The sequence below is a fragment of the Mobula birostris genome, chromosome 24 (assembly GCF_030028105.1).
Source record: "Mobula birostris isolate sMobBir1 chromosome 24, sMobBir1.hap1, whole genome shotgun sequence".
NCBI classification, from domain to species: Eukaryota; Metazoa; Chordata; class Chondrichthyes; order Myliobatiformes; family Myliobatidae; genus Mobula; species Mobula birostris.
In genome coordinates this window covers 38,108,446-38,130,200 of record NC_092393.1, presented here as the reverse complement: position 1 = coordinate 38,130,200, position 21,755 = coordinate 38,108,446, and the positions used below count along the sequence as shown (strand labels likewise).

The window sequence follows — 21,755 nt, the reverse complement described above, 5'->3', positions numbered from 1 at the left end:
AGCAACATCTATGGAAAAGGGTAAACAGTTGATGATTCAGGATGAGACCCTTCATCAGGACATGAGATTTTCTCATGTTTGATACTATCTTATTTGAAATTTCTTAATGTGCTGCAGATCAACTGTGGGTTTTCAAGCAATGTTTTGACCTAGTTGCCAAATTAGCTGAAATATAATGTTTTAAAATAATTTCCTCTTCTGTTTTGCTTCTCATAAATGAGCCAATCATTTGGCAATTACAGTCCCAGATTACTGTCTTGAGACATTTAAAGCTACAAAATGAGTAAGTGATTTTAAAATTTGATTTCTCATCACTATTGGTGGGTTGAAAATAATCTCTGTCTTCTAACAAAATAGATTGCAGTTTTAAATGTAAATCCATATATCATATCAAGGGCATTAAGCATTCAGCAAGTGAAGTCGAGTTTATAAGTACTGTTAAGATACAGTACAATGAAAAGCTTGTATGCTTCTTAAAATTGAGTAGCAGTTTTACAGGCCAGTAAATAAGAACAGACTACACACAGAATATGTATTATACATTAAAATTAAACCATATAATGAAAAAATCTGTGCAAAAGTGCAGAAACAAAGATACAATCTAAAACAAATCTTCAGTAGTGAAAAAAGAGCTCCATAGTGTTCCATTGCTGAGGTAGGGTTAGGCTGTGCAGGTAGTTTCAAGAATCAGACTGTTGTAGGAAAAGACATGTTCCTGAACCTGATGGTTTGTAGGTGTCATAATTAAACCATCAATAGAAGTGCATGTTCAAATAATATGATGTACCTCAAGTTTTCTTTGGGTAATGCCCTGGTTCACATCTTTACTGTAATGCTGTAGGTATCTCACTTAGTGGCTCTGTAAGAGCAGTACGTTCTGCTTTCAGCCTGTTTGGGTTATTGTTGAAGATGAGGGATGATGTGGAATGTGTGTCATCCAATTTGCAGGAGGTCTTCTTAGTGAGGGACAATAAGGTTGATCTTGGGCTTGTGTTCTGCGGGAGATGGAGAGAAGACACTGGGGAGAACCGGTCGTAGCATAGGATCCGGCGAGAGACCCGTTTGTTCGAGATGGACTGCGAGTGACATTTGGAAGGTGGTGTGTACTTTCACGCAGACCGAGGGCTCGGCGCCCAAGTGACAAACAAGTTCAAGGTGAGCTCCAACTTGTGCACATTTGACTGTTTAATTAGAATGGGCCTTTTTCTTTTTGTTATTCTTTACTAACCCTTTAGTTAAGATTCATAAACATAATTCCTTTAAATTGTATGCAGTGTGCCGTCTGTTATTTTGTGGCACTAATTTGTAACAGTAGCAAATTACCACACAAACTGTGGTTTGGGGTGGGAGCACACCGTCTCAATGTCACGAGTTTGGCAGGACTTGACAGTGTCTTCCCTAGACTTCCTCAGCCAAGGAAACCAGGGTGTTTCATTTGCCTATTTTCTCTGAAGAAAACTGCTACCTTTTTTCAAACTTTCACAATCCTGGGTCAGCATCTTCCATCCATCATGTCTGAACTGACCATCAAATAGCTGGGCCTTGCCATCTGAAACCTTTATCTTCATTTTCAAAACCATCATCATAGTCATGCCCCTTAATTGTTCTTCACAAAAAAGGAGTGACATGTTGAACAGGTTCTGCACTTTGAAAGGTACTGTTTTTCAGATGAGTCCTGTCTTGCCTCTTTAAAGAGATAAATAAGGGAGGGAGACAGACACTGTGGTATGTCGAATTACTGGGTGAACGCGTAGTCTTTGGGGTACTGCAAGTCTGTGTCTTTATTGATGCTTTGCTGCACGCTTGAGTGCTCGGTGGGGTGTGCCGATGCTCTTTTGCTGGTGGGGGGGGGGGTCATTGCTTTGCTGCTACTTATGCGTGGCAGGGGTGAGTTGGGGGGTCTTTGGGGTTCTAACATTTAACTCACTCTTTGGGCACTCTTCTGTTTTTGCGGATTTTGCGAATAAAATGTATTTTGGGATGTATATTGTATATATATATATCTGACATTAAATGTACCTATTGAAATTATCTGTTCTTATCCCTTTCCAGCGTATGTTGAAGGAGATAAAATTGTGGTCACTACCTCCAAGATGCTCTCCCACCGAGAGATCTGACACCTGACCAGGTTCATTTCCCAATACCAGATCAAGTACAGCCTCTCCTCTAGTTGGCTTATCTACATATTGTGTCAGGAAACCTTCCTGAACACACTCAAGAAACTCTACCCCATCTAAACCCCTTGCACTAAGGAGATGCCAATCAATATTAGGAAAGTTAAAATCTCCCATCACAACAACCTTATTATTATTGCACCGTTCAGAATCTGCCTCCTTATCCGCTCCTCGATATCCCTGTTACTATTGGGGGGGGGGGTCTATAAGAAACACCCAGTAGTTATTGCTCCTTTCCTGTTTCTGACTTCCACCCGCACTCAGTAGACCATCCCTCCATGACTTCCTCATTTTCTGCAGCCATGACACTACCCCTATTAGCAATGCTGCGCCCCACCTCTTTTGAAACATCTAAAGCCTGGCACACTCAGCAGCCATTTCTGCTCCTGAGACATCCAAGTCTCTGTAATGGCCGCAATGTCATAGTTCCACGTATTGATCCATGCTCTAAGTTCATCTGCCTTGTTTATGATACTCCTTGCATTAAAATAGACAAATCTCTAACCATCTGGGGGAGTGTAGCTTTACTCTAACATCTATCTTCCTCACAAACTCCCTACAAGCTGTCTCTACTTGTCCTCCAACTTCCCCATCCTCTGCCTCTTCACTTTGGTTCCCACTCCCCCTGCATATCTAGTTTAAACCCTCCCCAACAGCAAACCTCCCCACCAGGATATTGGTCCCCCTTGGATTCAAGTGTAACCTGTCATTTTTGTACAGGTCACACCTGCCCCAGAAGCGGTCCTAATGATCCAAAAATTTGAATCGCTGCCCCATGCTCCAATCCTTCAGCCACTCATTTATCCTCCACCTCATTCCATTCCTATAATCATTGTTGCGGGTCACAGTCAGTCATCCCGAGATTACTACCTTTGAGGTCCTGCTGCTCAGCTTCCTTCCTAACTGTCTGTATTCTGTTTTCATGACCTCCACCCTTTTTATACCTCTGGGTGCTCAGCCTCCCATTTCGGGATATTGTGGATGTGCTCAGAAACATCACGAACCCTGGTACCTGGGAGGCAAATTACCATCCTTGTTTCTTTTTCGCACTCACAGAATCGCCTATCTGTCCCCCTGCCTCTGGTGTCCCCTATTACCGCTGCCATTCTCTTCAGTTTCCTACTGAGGCACGGCCACTGTTGCTTCCCCCAGCTAGGTCCCCCCACCTCCACTAACAGCACTCAAAATAGAGTACTTATTGTTAAGGGGGACAGCCACAGGGGTGCCCTCCACTACCTGACGCCCTCCCTTTCCTCTGCTGATGGGTCACCCACTTACCTGTCTGCTGTGGCCCCCAGGTGTCTACCTGCCTGTAGCTCCTATCACCTCCTCACTCTCCCCAGCAATCCGAAAGTCATCAAGCTGTAGCTCCAGTTCCCTAACTCGGTCTCTAAGGAGCTGAAGCTCGATGCACCTGGCACAGATGTGGCCATCAGGGAGGCTATAAGTCTCCTGGACATCCCACATCTGACACCCAGGACAGAAAACTGGCCTCTCAGTCATACCCACTATTCTTGTTAGAGGATGAACAAAAGAGTAACTTATCTCACCTAGGCCCGTCCTCACTGAAGCCCTATTACTCTGACTTATACCACTCTGACGACTGCTCTTTCGACAACTACTCTGCTAGACAATGTCTCTTTTATTTTGAAGCCTTCTCAGCATCCTCGCGCAATGACAAGCTACTATATCTAAGCACTTCTCCCAATCGACTCTCCCCCTGAAAGACACTCCTCCCCTTTTAAATCTTCATGCTGCTATAATTCCTTTCTTTCTTTTCACCATTTCTCAATCATTGGCTTACATAAGCAATAACCTTCTTTGCCTCTCCCTGTTGCTAGTATAAAACAACTCCCAGTCCATAACTGCTTGCATTGATCTCCACTATTAAAGGATGTGTGAAGTCGGCAAAGCTGAGGATAGGTGAACTGGTCAGTTTCTCTTTGAGCAAGTCAAGGGCAGTGTGACATTCTTCCATCCAGGACTGTTTTAACTAGGACTCCCTGCACCAAGACGCAAATCCACTACATCATGCCGCGGACCTACAATCTTTTGAGAATCCCCAAATGAACTGTCTGTAATAACTACAAAAGCCAAAAAATGATCTAAAGTTTTTGACTGTAGATGGTACTGGCAATTGCTAAACCACCAAGACCTTCTTGGAATTTGTGTCCATCTCCTTGGTTGATATTCTATGAACTTGACCTCTGACTGCAGAAAATAACATTTTTCCGATTTCACCTTCAGACCAGTCTCCTTGAGATGCTGAAGCACAGTGTCAAGCCTGTCCAAAGGTTCCTGAAAAGTCTGTGAATACACCAGAATATCATCCAGATATACCAGCATAACTTGGAAGACTAAATCATTCATGGTTGCCTGCATGAGTCTTTGAAAAGTTGCAGGCCCATTGCAGACCCCAAATGGCATGCAAAGATATTCGTATAGACCAAATGGGGTCAAAAAAGCAGTATAGTACCCATCATATTCCTCTACTCCCACTTGGTGATAACCACTCACAAGGTTTATTGTTGAGAAAAACTGTTCTCCCCCCCAGAGCATCAAAACTCTCATATATCTTCACCCTCACGCTGTTTGGCCGGGTGCTCTATGGTTGTCACTGAAAGCTTCCCTGAGATAGGTGAACAAGTCATCAGCCTGGTCTTCCACTGCATCACTGCGCACGTGTGCATCTTCTAGAGCTGCACCCCTGAGCCGTGACATCACAAAATCCTACTGATCCTGGCCAGACTGATTTCTAGCACAAAGTACGCATTTGACTTCTTCAATAAAGTCATCAACAGATCTCTCATTTTTCTCAACATCATCCATAAATGGAGCAATGTGTCTTTCCCTTGGAACATACATGTAGGACTTTTTGCTGAATGTATCTGTCTGTAGTTGCCATGGCTTCCTCATGCCTACTATGCAACTCTCTGATTTGTTCACTTAAATCAGGTTCAGGTTGCTCATTCTCTGAATGTAACATTATGAAAATTCAAGTTCTTAAAGTCCCTACAACAAGCCTGGAAAAGGCGTCGCTGACGCCTCTTGCAGAAAACTCAATGACTTCAAGGCCGCAGTTGCCCTGGATCACCACTGTTCCATGTCTTGGCATCAGTCCCAGTGTTCCAGCCCGGTCTCACGGCTCTACCACGGTCTCCACGCGATAACAGGCTCTCTTTCTATCCCACTGGTTCTTCACCACTACCGTATGATGTATTGTACATTATACTGCATACAAAAATCAAAAACCCTCTAAACTGGCTTGGAAGTGCCTCACTCCTGGTACCAAATTTTGTAGCCTGCGGAAAATTACACACGCAGGACAACAAGTTCGGGTTTTTAATTCCTTTATCTGTTTTAGGTGTTTTAATGCAGAAAGAGACTATCGACATAAAAACGACAAAATGAATGAAAAAAAGTTCCCGCTATTATATCTGTTTATTTTCAGACCACACCCTTATTATATTATAGCAGTATGAAAATAAATACTATACAAAACCAATACGGCAGTGGCAATTCTAAACTACTGTAAAACAATACAAACAGCATTAGAATGCCACCAACCCTGTACCTTATACACAACACCAAAATTATGAATAAGTACATCTCATCTTAACTCATCGATAACTTCGGCACACACGTGCTTAACTTCCAAACACATACAAGCTAGATCTTGAAACGAGTTTCCGCTTACGCTACGTGAGTAGAGAATAACACATTCACATTACTCCGTTACGTTCACATTCGGTCATGAAACAATAAAAAAAGACAAAAATAAACTTTTGCAAGAACTTTTACAATATATTGCCTTGCAGTTGGATTACTAAATAAACTAACTTACCCAGCTGATAAGGAACATCACCCAATCCAGCGCTGATCAATTAACTCGCGAAAATCTAAAGCATCCACATGTAAAACATGTCAAATTATTGATATTCTAATTTTACGAACAAGTATAAACGAATTTACATGGATATTATCAAATATCATTCACCTTTCCTCACCAAACTTGGGAAAAGCAGTCAAAATGGCAACTTCTCGATGGACTCCACACGTGCAAAATGACGTCACCATTTCATCTTAAAGGTACAGGCAGCTATTTTAGCATTACCAAGGTGAATACATAAGTGCACTTTAACAATAAAAAATGATATTCATCGGTCACCTGGTTACAGACCCATGAACACTACCTCACTTTTTAAATATATTATTTGTTTTTGCACTCTTTAATACATATGTACTTACTGTAATTTTTTCTTCCTATATTATCACATATTGCATTGTATTGCTGCTGCTAAGTCAACAAATTTCACGACATATTCCAGTGAAAATAAACCTGATACTGATTCTGAATTCGCTTAACTCAACTTTGCTTAAATCCGCTTTAAGTACATTTAACATCACTAGTTTCAGTTTCTTAAGTTTCATCGCTTCAGGATTGTATGCTTTCTAGTTGCAAAAAAAAAGGATTCAATTAATTTCTTCAACTCTTCGAACATTATTATTGGATTTATCAGAGGGCACGTTATATCAAGATAACTCCCCGTGTGGTGTCTAGCAGCGGCATTGGTTTGTTTGAGTAACCGCTACTACAGTATGCTTACCCAAGCAACACACACACACACACACAATGCTGGAGGAACTCAGCAGGCCAGGCAGCAACTATGGAAAAAAAAGTACAGTCGACGTTTCGGGCCGAAACCCTTCTCCAGGACGAGAGAGAGAAAAAAGGTGAGTAGAATTGAAAGGTGGGGGCAGGAAAGAGAGAAGCACAAGGTGATAGGTGAAACTTGGAGGGGGAGGGATGAAGCCAAGAGCTAGGAGGTTGGTTAGTGAAAGAGACAGAAAACCATGGAAAAGGAAGAAAAGGGATGGAGGCATTAATTTACGCTCATTCAAATATCTTTAAAATGTTGTTATTAGTGAGTTATTTTGTAACTAATCCATACTGTCAGAGCTTGCTTATGATTCCAGAGCTGCTAATGGTAAAAACCCACAGTCCAGGAGTTTTGTGCTACAGAACTGTTTCTATTTTTAGTCCTACAATACCTCATCAAAGTGCTTCAGGAGCATGCGACATCTAAACCCGAGCGAACCACACACACACACACACACACACAAACACCTCTTCCTTTCCAATCGTAATGAAGGGTCGACTGTTACTTCTCCTCCATAGATGCTGCCTAACCTGCTGAGTTACTCCAGCATTTTGTGTGTGTCTTGCTGTAGGTGCATGTAACATGTCTTTTCTCTGATTTTTCACAGGGACTAAAGCGCCCGGTTCGGGATTTCCGCCCGAAATGTCGATAAATCTTTTTCCCCCCAACAGTTCCGCAGGTAGACAATTCGTTGCTCCGGATTGCAGCACCCCGGGGCCCGCAGTCTCCACTTCAATTGGGATCCGGGTACTGTAACCGCGAGTCGTCGGCAGGCGGCCTCTGTGAGCACCTGCCAACCGATGCCGTGTCGGCTCGGATTTCCTGCGCACGGAATCCAGTTTGAAAGTCTTGAGGGCTCTAGGATACAGACCAATATAGTATTCACACAACGGGGATCGACGGCAGCAACGCACCCCGCTGGTGCAGCCGCTGCGAATGGCGCCCATTTGCTATAGCTTAGCTATTAGAAGCTTGAACAGTCACGGGAGGGTGACCTGCTAAGAGAAATAAATACATTTTTTTTAATTGAGGGAAAAATCAAGCTGGAAGATTGCGTGCCGGTGTGGATTTGGAGATCTGAATCGGGCGGTTCATAATAAAGTTGTGTTGAGGGGTGTGCGAGAAGGAGGTGAGAGAGAGAGAATGTGAGGGTGAAGAGGACAGCCCGTGATCTTGTCTAAGTATCTGCGACCCACCGCTATGTAGTCGGACTGTGTAATTCCGCTCCCACTGCCAACAACCATGAAGGACGGAGTAGAATCTAAAGACCAACAGCTGACCGTAAGTTCACTTCCAGCCTAATAAATAACAATTTATAAAATAGTGGCTAGAAACATCAAACAGCATTCCACTCAAGGGAACGGCGTTTAAACAGCATTGACTTAAAGGAAATAGATTTTGTATACGCTTATTGTATGTGTTTGGTGTTGTATTCTACCAGTAACGTCTGGGATAAAGGTGGAAAATAAATACTTTATTTTCTTGGAATTTGCTTGCAGGTGACTTAAATAAAAACGATTGCCTGTTGGTTTAATATTTTTTGACTTAAACATTTAACTAAAAGGTAAATGTTTAAACTTCTCAGACATTTAAGATAAAATACACTTCTCACTTTAGTTCATGTTTCTATTATGTCTGCATTTAAATAGTATTTTTATGTGTATGATCTGATTTAAAACGTGTTTCTATGAAGAAGAAACCAACCCCAGGAGTTTTGTTTTGCAAGTTAGAAACCCCGCATCTACCAGGAGCCCATTGTAAACAGATCTGAGATAGGTGTATTTCCAAAATGAGAATTTACTTGAACTGTCTTAGAGTGTCATTCAAATTACCACTTAATATCCATCCTGAGAAAACCATACATTTTCGCTCACCCCTGTTATCTCTCCTTTGGAACCGTCCGTTTCCAAATATTTTGCTTCATTACAGCACAGCACAGGCCCTTTAAGCCCACAATGTGATGTTGACATTTTAACCTACTCTAAGATCAATCTAACCCTTCCCTCACAGACAGCCCTCTATTTTTCTACCATCCATGCGCCTTTCTAAGAGTTTCTTAAATTCTTGGTGTATTTTGGGAATAAGAAGTGGCATCACCTGCAAGAGTGTTGCTCATTCAAAACAGCAGAGTGTTGTAAATATTCATTTAAAGACCACATTTCAGCAGTTTCCAGGTGAAGTTCAAAATCGATTTAAAGCCAGATCAGCAGTAAATTTATTTATGAGTGTATGAGCAAAGTGAATAACATGGTGCATACAGAGTGCATCGCAGTAAATATGCAAAATGAAAACCAGGTGGATAAAGACACAAATTAATTAACAATACACATGTCAAGATGAAGATTGACGCTCCTGTGGATTGTTCTACTCTGGACCATGACTTTCAGCCCTATACCTTTAAGGGGAATTGTAGACATATGGAAAGCATTCTCCAGATACTGGGACAAAAGCAATGTTCAGTGAAGTATGCTGATGAATGAGAAAGTTACATAATGATGTAGCAAAAGGTGGTCGTGCACCAAACTTTATGGATAATATTGCTTACATCAACTGAAAGCAAATTGGTAAGTATGTTCAACTTGGAAACAGTAAAGTCTAGATTCCTGACTGAAAAATATTAGGAGATTCATATGATGGTAAGTATGATATTAGGCATATTTGTTTTACACCAGGTGCAAAACCTGCCTATCGCAATTCATAGCCAGCTCCTTATGCATTGGAAGGGCAATTTACCCAGGAACCATATGAATTGGTAAGTAATGGAATTGGGTTGAAACGGGATGGAAATAATTGGGCTATGCTGGTCATGGTGGTACCCAAAGCAAACAGAAATGTGAGGCTCAGTGGCAACTCCAAGGTCACACTTATCCAAACAATGAGTGAGAGGATGAGCAAAATCCTCTCCCAGCATTGCTGGACATGCATGCAGTAGTAGCCAGAGCAAATATGGCTACAAAATGGAATCTGTCTCGTGCTTCAATACTTTACTCTGGCATACTCCAGGGGCTCTGACCAGCCAACATGCCACCTATCAACAGTGCAGGCCAGCACTTGCAGAAACATTACTGCAAGTATGGACTCGGCGAAAGGAACCTTTTTGACAAGTGTATTTAATTTTCTGTGAAAAGGGACACAACAGTTTTCCCCTCCTGATTGTCATTTGAAGTGGTTAAGAATTGAACACACAGTGTTCTCTACTGCCATGGAGTAGATGTTGGATAAGCTAAGGACAGCTTTTATTTCATAGTGTACTACCAGCAATTGTGCCTGCCAGTTTCGCAAATGGCAATTTAAGAAGTTTCTTGGGGGAGGGGGGAAGCAAGCACATCTTTACTGACACACAATGTAGTAGCTAAAATGGAGTAGGTTTAATTCCACAGTTGTGTAAGGAATTTGTACCTTCTCCCTGTGACCAAATGGATCTCCTCCAGGTGCTCAGTTTTCTCTCACATTGCAAAGACATACGGGTTATTAGATGAACTGGTCACACGGGTTTAATTGGGCAGCGCAGGCACATTTGTCCGGAGGGGCCTATTATTGCGCTGTCTCTCTAAATGAAACTCAACTAAAATCTCAGACATTTTATTTTGTTGAATTAAGGAACTACTTCACATTTTACTGTGGGGTATACACCAGGCAAGCTTCTTATCAAAGGGTTTAGAAAGGATGAGCCGAGCACAACTAAATCTTACTGACACTGGATCCATACATTCAACATGGGTTCTCTGGAACAATTTCTGAGTTCTTGTGTATTTGTTAAAATACCACATCTTAGCGTGATATTGGAGGTGAACAACTTGGCTAGGAAGATGGCTGGCTCTGGAAGGTGAATTTTTAGCACTACTTTCGGACTTTGTCCTGCCCAAAAATCTTTGCAAAAGAAACGTATTTAACTTCTTTATATCACACAGAGTGAATTAGCTTATCTGAAGAATGGCCTTGAGAAAAGAGGAAGATAAATTATCCCCAATACTTCTGCATGAAGGTGGATGCAAATACTTCAGCCTTGGTTTTTATACTCGAAAGCTAGAAATCACCATCATTCAGGGTACAATGTTAATGTGTCCACTTCCTCACAATTAATTGCCCACCACTCTTCACTGCTGGATGTGGTTTTGATCTGACTGTGGCACCCCTTGGTTCTTTTATAGCTCATCTGCTACTTCCAATGTTGTTTAGCCTGTGTTGTAGCTTGACCAGATTGACACAGTTATCTATGCTTGATATCAATTCTAGAATGCTGTTATTGCACACATTACTGAAAGATGATTGGTCAACTGGTTTGATTACAAAGTAGAATGAGGGATGTGGCATGCCATGAGTTTATAGGATGTGGTAGGTAAAATAGTTTGGCTATAGATAGCCCATTATGCCTCACTGAAAGTCTGGTAGGTTTGTTCCGGATCTATCCCAGAACACCTCCAACAAGGACAGTGCAGTAGTCACTTCACACAGACACATCCACTCTAGGTGAAATGGTACAGACAAGGTCAATAGTGCTCTTTCCTCATGTTGGTTCACACACCATCTTCCTTGGGCACAGTCAGACATCTAAATCCTTTTTGAACTTTGCTAGTTTGGTCAGCGACATTACCAAATCTATTCTGGTGATGAACATTGACAATCTCCCAAATCTGTGTGCACTTGCTGAGTTTTCTTCTCTGCTGTTTGTTCCAAGTGATATTCAACATTGAGGACTATTAATTCACTGCCAGTAAGTGCTCATGAATAAAAGATATCATACCTTGGAGTCCAGATTCAATATTAAGGACTCACAGAGCTGCACATCTATTGGATCTGTCTTCATGGACCTAGCACCTACTTCGGACATACTTAGAGATGAGATGGCGGATTCCAGGGTGTTGATAGAAATATGCAAGTATAGTTATATCACTTGATTGATTAGTGTTGTTCTCCAGGTTTGGCACCCTAAATGTTACTGAGAGGATTTTCAATGATTAATGGGCTAGGGGTTCCTTTGTCATGCTGAAGTCAAGTTCCTGTATTGATACTAGGTAGTTCATTCAATTTTAACATTACAACTTTTCAGTAGCTTGATAGCATTTAAGAGACAAGTTCTTCACCGTAGGTCTGCAAGACTTAGGAAGCATGGATTAAGCAATCCAGAGGGCTGGATCGTCTTTGGAGACATGAGATCAAATCCCACCACAGCAGCAAGGAAACCTGCATTCAGTAAATTAAATAACTCTGGAGCAGTATGTTTCCTTCTTCGAAGAAGCCTGAACCTCGTATTTTTACAGCGTGACAGCAATATGATGTTTATCATCCCTGGTAATAGTTAGTTCAGTTCACTGGCAGGATTTGATCCTATTATCCCCTGAAGTGATCCAGACCAATAAGGCTCATGGTGGTATCAGTAATATAACCTAGTACCACCTTGTCCTGTATTCTTTTCAAAGATGGACTTTTTTTAATATGGCTGAAATGATCCTTAATTGTATGAATTCTGCTCTAAGCGAAGGTTCGGGCAACCTCCACCTGTTCATCATCAGCAGATAGGTAATTGAATTTCCTACAATATAGGGCAGCTAACACCTCAGGCAGAATCAAGTTAAGATTTGCATTCTCTTTAACTCAACGTACACAGTATGCCCTCCAGATAAACTATGGGAGAGTCAGTCGGACATGGTAGCATAAGCGCATTTGCTGGGCATGCAGCTTGTGGAATTTCAAGATCCATGAAACCCCAGGTATGTTATTAAAGCTAAATTGATAGTCTATTCATTTAAAAGAAGTGTAAAAAGACTCCAAAGGAAAGGAATGCCACAGATAAACTCCACTGATGGTCTTGCTTTGCACTTTTAATTTGTCCCAAAAATATTTTCTGCAAACTTTTGCTTCACTTGAGAACTGTTTAGTTGTGAGAAAATAAAAAACTAGTAATAATAACTTATCTATAGAGCATTTTTCATACAGACAATGTAGTTCAAAGTGCTTTCCAATGGGATAAAGTGTAACCATGAAAATAAAATAAAATTTCAAATAAAAGACAAACAGATCTTGGTAAGCTTAAATACGTTTGAGCTGGCATTTGAAAGTGTTAATGGAGGACATTGGGTATATTTAAAGTGGCGCTTGATAGGCCCTTGATTACTAAAGACATCAAATGTTATGGGGAGAAGGCAGGACAATGGGGTCGAGAAGGATAATAAATCAGTCATGCTGGAATGGCAGAGCAGGCTCAAGTGGCCAAATGGCCTAATTCTGCTCTTGTATCTTATGGTCTTGTGGTCTTATTTCTAATAAGCAAAGCAGGACCAGGAACCTTTGAAAACACATGGGAGAAAAGAGTGAGACTCTCTTATTGGTGGGGAACCTCTCTAATAACAAGCATGGTCCACAGTGCCTACATTATAGTGTTATCATTCTATCTCTGATTACACTGGCATCCTTCAAGACCGGTAGCAGAGCCTGCCAAAATTATCCCTGTGAACTTGGCGTTCTTTGAGCAGAGACAGGTTTCTCTTATGTTTTCTATGAAGTGAGGACAGGTTTTTTTGAAGAACAATCAGATTATTTTTCAACAGACTGGTAATCAGAGGATTAATTATTTTTGCTATTCAGCTGGGTAAGTCGAGAACAGTAGCCCCTTGTTGGCTGAAGTCATTTATCTGGACACAGCATGAAAAAGAAGACTATTAGAATTTAATCCGGCATGACACTCTTTCCATGATTCCGAGCATCATAAATAGACAATCATTTTGAAAACCACAGAAAGTTGCCAAGCATATTTGATCTGACAGTTTCACTAACAAAACGGGGTCACCTTCCTGACAATAATGGCTGTGGCATGTATCCATTTCAAATGAAAAACAAATATAACAGGAAGTATGCATAATAGAACTGCTGTTACACCAACTCTTCAATAGTGCCCTGTGTCAGATTCTCATAATTTGACTAAAGATACAAGGCCACATTTTTAATTAACAACAGGTTTTCGATCTGAGAATGGCAGATCACAGTCTGTATCAAGGAGTTTGCTTAGTTGGCAAATCTGCTGATTTGGTTCCTGTTGGTTGATTTGGAACACCAAATTATTGGAACATCTTCGAAGAAGAAATGAGGAGCCTCAATAACGTTAACTCCTCTCCAAAAAAAAAACTAACACGCCCTTCACATTGAAGGTTTGCATGGTGCGGGAGTAAAGTTTAATTATGACCTGTCCACTGTCAAACTGAACCTTAGCTCAAGCACTTTGTAAATAAATTTCAGACTCAATCCAACCACAACCTATGCACTTGGGCCCCATAGATGTGGGTGAGAGAGCCAGGCTGTGGGGAAAGGGCTGCTGCCCTTTCAAGGTATGGGGGTTTGCAATGAGAGGGTATATTTAAAGGAGTGGTTGATAGTTTCTTGATTAGTCAGGGCATAAAAAGATATGGGGGGAAGGCAGGGGATTGAGGTCGAGAGGGAAAATGGATCAGCCGTGACGAAAAGACAGAGAAACTCGACAGGCCAAATTCTTCTTAGTTCTTCTCCTATATCTTATGGTTATTATCTCTCTCAGAACCCCTCTGCTTGAGCTGTTCTATTAACAGTGTGGCTGGTTCAGGGCTGCCTCCCGGCCTCAGTTCCTGAGTGTCTTCTCCCAGTCCATACAACCACCACTCATCAATATTGTTAACTAGAGGTGACTTTAAACTACTTACTATTAAAGAACCAGTCTGGCCCAGTTTGGTTCTAAGGCCTGTATTTAGTTTTCAAACATACTAGCCCAATACATAATCCTTAGTCCCTTCACACTAGGGTCAGCTAGCATGGTTCAAGGGTGTATCTGGGGTGTAATCTGGCTGGAATTATTGAGTGTTAGTTATTCACCTGAGGTAGGATGCATTAGAGTTACCATTGTTTTGTCTAAGGTTGTCAAGACCCCAGGGAGAAAAAAATGTAAATGAAGTGCCTGTTCATTAAAGTATAGATTCACATCACTGGTGACACCCAAGGCAAAGTTATGTAATCTGGAATTCACTGAGGAATGGCAATTGTCCTGTATCGGACCACAAAGCATTTCAGCGTGTGGTGAAAACTGCCCAGCGGATTATCGGCACCCAATTGCCCACCATTGAGAACATTTACCATAAACGCTGTCTGGGCAGGGCGAAAAGCATTATCAGGGATGCATCTCACCCTAACCATGGACTTTTTACTCTCCTCCCATCCGGTAGGCGCTATAGGAGCCTCCGCTCCTGCACCAGCAGGCACAGGAAGAGCTTCTTCCCTGAGGCTGTGACATTGCTGAATCTTTCATCACAGTGCTAAGCAATATTGCATCCGTATTGTACTGCCTCAGTACTTTAATATTTGTGTGCTGTAGCACTTTTTTTATTCGCAGTTATTTTGTAAATAACACTATTCTTTGCATTTCTGGTCAGATGCTAACTGCATTTCATTGGCTTTGTATTTGTACTCGGCACAATGACAGTAAAGCTGAATCTATTCTAATCTAATTTGTTAAGATTCTATGTGTCCCATGAAAGACTTGAGCAACCATAAAATGTGCCAAATAACTAGATACAAAAATAGCCCACCAATGGCCTAGGGCAAGTGCATAGGGCAATATGGTATTAGTTGTTAGGATCACCAGTATACAAGTGTGATCCTATGAATAAATGAAGCAATGTTTAAACTACTTCTGCTGCCCAGATCCAGTGCCTTCACCAAAAACCTTTGCACTCCATATTGATCTGCAGACTGGCTCTTGTGAGCCCTTATTGCATACTGCCAATGGTGGTATTTCCTAAATGTCTCTATTGGTGCCTTCAGTAACAACCTTTCTTTTTTTTTGGGCAGGTGGCCCTTCGTATTCGGCCTATCAATGAGACAGAAGTGGAGGAAGGTGCCACAATCATTGCTCACAAAGTTGACGAGCAGGTCAGTGTTGATGACTACTTTTAGATCAAACTAATTTCAGCAGGGCTTTAAATCTACTCTGTTGTTTCCCTTTGCCTTGTAGTTCAAATTTATCCACAAAAGGCTGTTCATTGTTGCCTTTACTCCATTTATATTAAAAAAAGCGACCAATCTATTGTGCTTTCCAAAGAACTCAGAATACTTTTGTGTGAAACTAGTAATAGTTGGGTGTTGCTCTCTTCTATGTCAATAGCAACTAAGTATTTAGAACTGTGTTCACTTTTCCGTGGTATGCATTTCTAAGGCAGAGTGACAAGAAACAAATGCGGTTTTGAATGAATCAATGAAGATTGTACTGTTAGTAGTCTTACAGTGAATGGGAAGAAGTTGTTAATTTATTTTAAGTTGTCCTCAAAGTTATGTAATGAGATTGGATGATTGGAAAGGAGACATGACAGAAGGAATTTCTGAAGTAACTCACAAAAACGCCGGAGGAGTTCACAAAACCTTATAGCAGAATACCTGACCTGTTGAGTTCCTTTGGCGTTTTGTGTGAGTTACTAGAGATTTCCAGCATCTGTAGTCCGTATTGTGTCAGGAATTTATGAAGTTGTTTCTACACAGGTTTTCAAATGCCAGTCTTTTTCCAAAGTACTGATATTTTTTCTGGAGTTGAGTGGAGAGAGACATAGACAATCTGAAATAATGCAGCAAATAGAGATGAGAAATAATTTCCGTCCACTTGAAGACTGGGCCAGATTAAATGCAAACAGGTATACTTGGAAGAATACAAAAGGAGGTGGAGAGAATCTGTGGCTGAACTTGAGAGGAAATTACAGACAATGTAAGAAATAGGACTTGCTTGGAAAATCATTGCCTCATGCAATTAATAATGGTTGCATAAATCACATAGTAAAATGCATAAACCAGGACTCTACACAAATAATTTTTGAAAAACAATTCTGCAATAATTCTTCATGGAACTCCAGCACATCTCTATTAGATTTCCCCCAGGTGTAATGAGATTTATTTTAATTCCAGTGAGGAGCATAACATAACTTCCTAAATAAACCACAGGGGTTTACTTGTATTTCCTGGTCTATCTGTACCTAATCTCCATGATTGTATTAAGGATTAGCCATGACTCTTATTTACAATTTCATCATGCAAGCTGATACTTACCACGTGACCTTGTTTCTTCCTTTTAAGTAAACTATCATTTTGCAAAATAGAACTGAGCCAGATGACAAAAGACACAAGGTGTTCTTCTCCCTTACGAATTAAGGGGTTGCTTTGAGTAGTCATCTGGATTTTTTAAACTGTATGGGATTTTAAATATTTTAAAGACATTTTGCTTTAAGGTTTTGTGAGTTTCTGAATGTCAGAACATTTTAAGCATTTATCAGTTTTGATAGTATATTAAGCCACAGGAATGTGTTGAATAGCTGCCAAAGTTTGTTTCTCCTTTCTGTGACAGAGTTTGTTGTACCCCCACCCACATCACCCCCCCCCCCAGCCCTCAATCCGCTGAAGAGGACAGTGCTGCAGAGTGTCCTCTAGGTATATGACAAGCTTAGCACGGGACTGGTGATGAGTATCAATGATATCATCTAAGATTATTGCATATTATTAAAGTATGAAGTGACTAAATTTAATCTAATCAAGAGCTAAAATCACATAACACAATTGAACCTGAGAGAAAGTTGTTTACAATTTTATGTAGTTTTTTACTGGTTTCATTCATGGGATGCAGCCCCCTTTTTTAATGCCAGCATTTATTGCCCATCTTTACTTACCCTTGAGTAATGGAGACTATTAAGATTCAATGGTACATCTTCAGTTGCATGATATCCAGCCCAGGAAAAAAAAATGCAAGATTTCCTTTGCTGGAGGACATTGGTTTTCTAGAATGATTTTTACTATTAGAAGTACTTTACTGGTGACTGTGCCTGAGATCAGCTTTTTCCCTAAAATAAAATCCAAATTGATTTAATAGCTTGATATAAATGACACAGCTGCAATGATAGAATTTGTGCTCATATTTCTGGGTCAGTGGCTGGTGATCTAGTAACTTAAGACCTACACTGCCATTCCTGTAATTGCTGGCAGTGAGTCTCCCCCCCTATTTTTTCTGTATTTTTGTGTTAAATGTTAACTGTGCGTAAGATGATGGAGCTGACTTGCATCAGAACATCTCCATCTAATATAATAAATTATACTTGACACATTCATGTCTCACTGTTATAGCAAATAGTGTGTCAGAGCCTCACCTTGCCACAGTGGTCACTTGGCCTTGCAGCAGGTGCTAGAGACCTAACAGCATTAATTTATATTTTTACTGTTGGTCCCATTATATCTGAATTTTAATTTTCTAAGTCGTGCTGTGTGATTCAGAGCAAATGCTGTCACTGTAGTGGTTTTAAAATGCAGGACATTAATAAGATGTGTTGGCCTGCAAGGCAACAGCAGGGATTTATTTCAGCAAATGCTAGAATTACTAACTGTCCATACTATGTTACATTATTTATCATGGTTGATAAATCTAAGCACCTGTGCACAAAACAGGTTTTAATCTGATGTGCTCCCTTGATGGAAGAGGTGAGATAAATCTCTTACTGCATTAATGGGAAAAAATTGTCATCTGAGTTTACAATTGTGTTTACGCATCAGATTATATTACACAGGAGCCCAATTTAGTAATGCTTTCTGGTCGCAGAGTTAATGTGCTAATCAGATTGTCAGCAAAGCATTAATTCAGCAATTTATTGTATATTTTCTCTTTTATGGAATTTTTTTTATTTGTAAGCAACTTTTTCTCTTCTTGACCTAAAAACATGACAGGCAAAAATTCATGAGTGATGGTTCCTGGAGGTGCATCATCCAAGTTTTCATGGTGTTGGTGAATATGTGGAAGAAGTTGATAGTACAGCCAGACATTGGGTGGTAACGCACCGGACCTGGTTTACTGATCCATTCCTGGCCATCTGGCTCCTAACACAGCATCGGCATCATTTCTGTGGTCATTTTGCAAGTCAACGCAATTGCTAGACTGTAGACATCATGAGGTTAGACCTGGCCATGCAATGACTTTTTAATGTTTCCCTGTTGATATAAAGAAACACAATAAGGTACAATAAATTAAAACACAAAATAAATTCCTGCCAAATCACATTTTACTGTTTTATTAAAAATACTTTAAAATTAAAATAAGATTTTAAGAAAGACGAGCCACAACATTCCTTCCCAAGTTGCTACTCTCAGAAATGGAAACATTTCATATATGAATGTACAATTCATGTTCTCAGTATTATTTATTTATTGATATTTAATTTAAATAATTTGTCTTCTTTTGCGCGTTGGTTGTTTGTCAGTCTTTGTTTATGTATAATTCTATTATATTTCTTAATTTTCCTGTGAATGCCCGCAATAAATTGAATCTCAAGGTCGTATATAGTGACATATATATACTTTGACAGTAACTTTATTTTGACTCTAACTTTATATGCCTACCAACTACATAGGACCAGAACTTGGTTTGTAATTGGTAGCACCAAATCTTTGACCTACAACACCCTTCAAAGATTGTTTGACTGACTCCTTATTAAATATATTCTGAAAATCCTGACTTTAGATCAATGGTCCACAAAGCATGTGCTACCAGGCCGCGAGGAAATGATATGAGTCAGCTGCACCTTTCCTCATTCCCTGTCACGCACTGTTGAACATAGGGTTGCCAACTGTCCCGTATTTGCCGGGACATCCCGTATATTGGGCTAAATTGGTTTGTCCTATACGGGACCACCCTTGTCCCGTATTTCTCCCACTAAGGTAGAGCTTTCCTGTGAAACCTTTTGTTCCGAAATGGCGTAAAGCGAACAAACCAATAATTTACATGGGAAAAATTTTCATGCTTTTCCAGACCCAAAAAATAACTACCAAATCATGCCAAATAACACATAAAACCTAAAATAACAGTAAAATACAGTAAAAGCAGGAATGATATGATAAATATACAGCCTATATAAAGTAGAAATAATGTACGTACAGTGTAGCTTCACGGAACAGAATCGTCCAAAACCAATTTGTGGAGAAAAAAAATCTACACGTATGCGCATGCGCACGTCACGCATGCGCACACAGGTGCCACGCAAGGCTTCATGGTCATGGTAGTCTTTCTCAGGGTAAACACAAATGTCTCGTATTTGACTGCTACTTTTGTCCCTTATTTGGGAGTGAGAAAGTTGGCAACCCCAACTGTAAAAGACATGTTGAGGTGAGTTTAACCCTACTTGAACACCACCACCCCCCCCCCCCACCCCACTGGTTGGCCGGTCTGCAAGAATATTATCAATATTCAACCGGTCCGCGGTGTAAAAAAGGTTGGGGACTCCTGCTTTAGATCATGTTTTTGGGACACATGATATATGTAGGACAGTACAGCACGGTACATATCCTTTGGGCCACAATGTTTTGCCAAACTTATAACCTACTCTAAGATCTAAGGTTGCAAGATTTTGCTGTAATGAAAATATGTTGAAAGGACTATAAAGTCAGAGTGCAACAAATCATAAAAAATAACACTCCGTGGTTGCTTAGTTACCCTAGAATTAACTAATTTTCCACTGTTTACATGAAATATTAATGGCCTGGAATTTATGTTTATAGAATCTCACTGCGTAATGGTTGAGATATTATGTAAGCAGTTGGCCGGGTGATAATGTGGCTAGCAGCAAATAGATTTACCTTTGAAGATTCAAAATTAGATAAAAATTTATAACCTTCATTAAATGGGGAAGGTATGTTTTATAATATTTTCAATTCTCTTAATATTTTACTTCGGTGACTAACAAATGAGGATGTAAACTGTGGAGATAATTACTGTGAGTATCATGAAGAATGAATAATTAGTATGAATATCATATTTTCTTGATACCTAGTATAATTATAGGCTTTTAAAAAAAGCATTCCATGTTACCCATATCAGATATTCTTCCTTTTCCTACAACATCCCTATGACCTGTTTGAGTGAGATTCACTTAAGTCAAATTAGAGACAGCATTTGTTATTGAGCCATGCACATTATGTACCCAAATTCATTTTTTGTAGGACTCCAACTGTTGGTTAGCACTACATTTCCTATAACTAAAATGAATTTTTTCCCAAGTCTCATAAGAGAAAGAGTTTTTTTTAAACCTTTTGTTTTTATTTCTACCTTGGGTTGAATGCAAGAGGTGGTCTGTGAGATGTGTGTGTGTGTGTGTGTGTGTGTGTGTGTGTGTGTTGATGGGGTGGCAGAGTGTGCTGAGGCAGAGGTGAATGGGGAGGAATCTTATATTGCAAAATGAATTTGCATATTGAAACATATTCCTGCTTTAGACAGGGTACAGCAAAGGTTCACTGGATTGACACTGGATTTAAGCTGCCCAAAGTGGAGAAATTCAATAAATTAAATTTATATTCTCTACAGTTTGGAAATATTAATTGTGATCTACTGAAACATTTATGATTTTGAGCAACATGGATGGTTAGATGTTGTGAGACTTTTTCTTCCCACTCAAAATGCTCAAACCAGGGGCCATAGGTTCAAAATATTGAGCACTGATATAAAGTGAAATTTCTGCCATCAAAACTTGTAAATCTTTGCAGATCCCCTCCCTAAACTGCAATGAACATTCAGATTAAAGTAATTAGATTTAAGGTATCACAGGATGTGCAAACAGGAAAGGAAAGAGATATAAGAATCCAGGGAGGACCTTATTAAATTGAACACCCTTCAAAGGTTGCTTGACTTGACTGACTCCTCTTATTATATATATTCTTAAAATCCTGTCTTTTGATCATGTTTTTTAGGACATAGGACAGATGTAGGGCTGTACAGCACAGTACCCATCCTTTGGCCCATAATATTGTGCCAAGCTTATAACCTTCTACATAGCCCTCCATTTTTCTATCATCCATGTGCTGGTTTCATTATTGTGGAGACACTACCTAAACAAGGATGTGTAAGTCAGAGTCACCAGCTCGACTCTTAGAAAGCTGGAGCTGACAT

The 21,755-nt window shown here is 40.2% G+C and overlaps 1 protein-coding gene across 1 annotated transcript in view; it reads left to right on the top strand.

The window, feature by feature from the left end:
* The first annotated feature begins 7,994 nt into the window (after nt 1-7,994).
* Nucleotides 7,995-21,755, top strand: part of kif19 (kinesin family member 19) — a 204,057-nt gene continuing 190,296 nt past the window's right edge. Inside the window, exons 1-2 of the mRNA XM_072241976.1 lie at nt 7,995-8,116; nt 15,647-15,727. Of these exons, the coding sequence (XP_072098077.1) occupies nt 8,078-8,116; nt 15,647-15,727 (120 nt within the window). The 5' untranslated portion in view covers nt 7,995-8,077. The remainder of the gene's footprint in view (nt 8,117-15,646; nt 15,728-21,755) is intronic.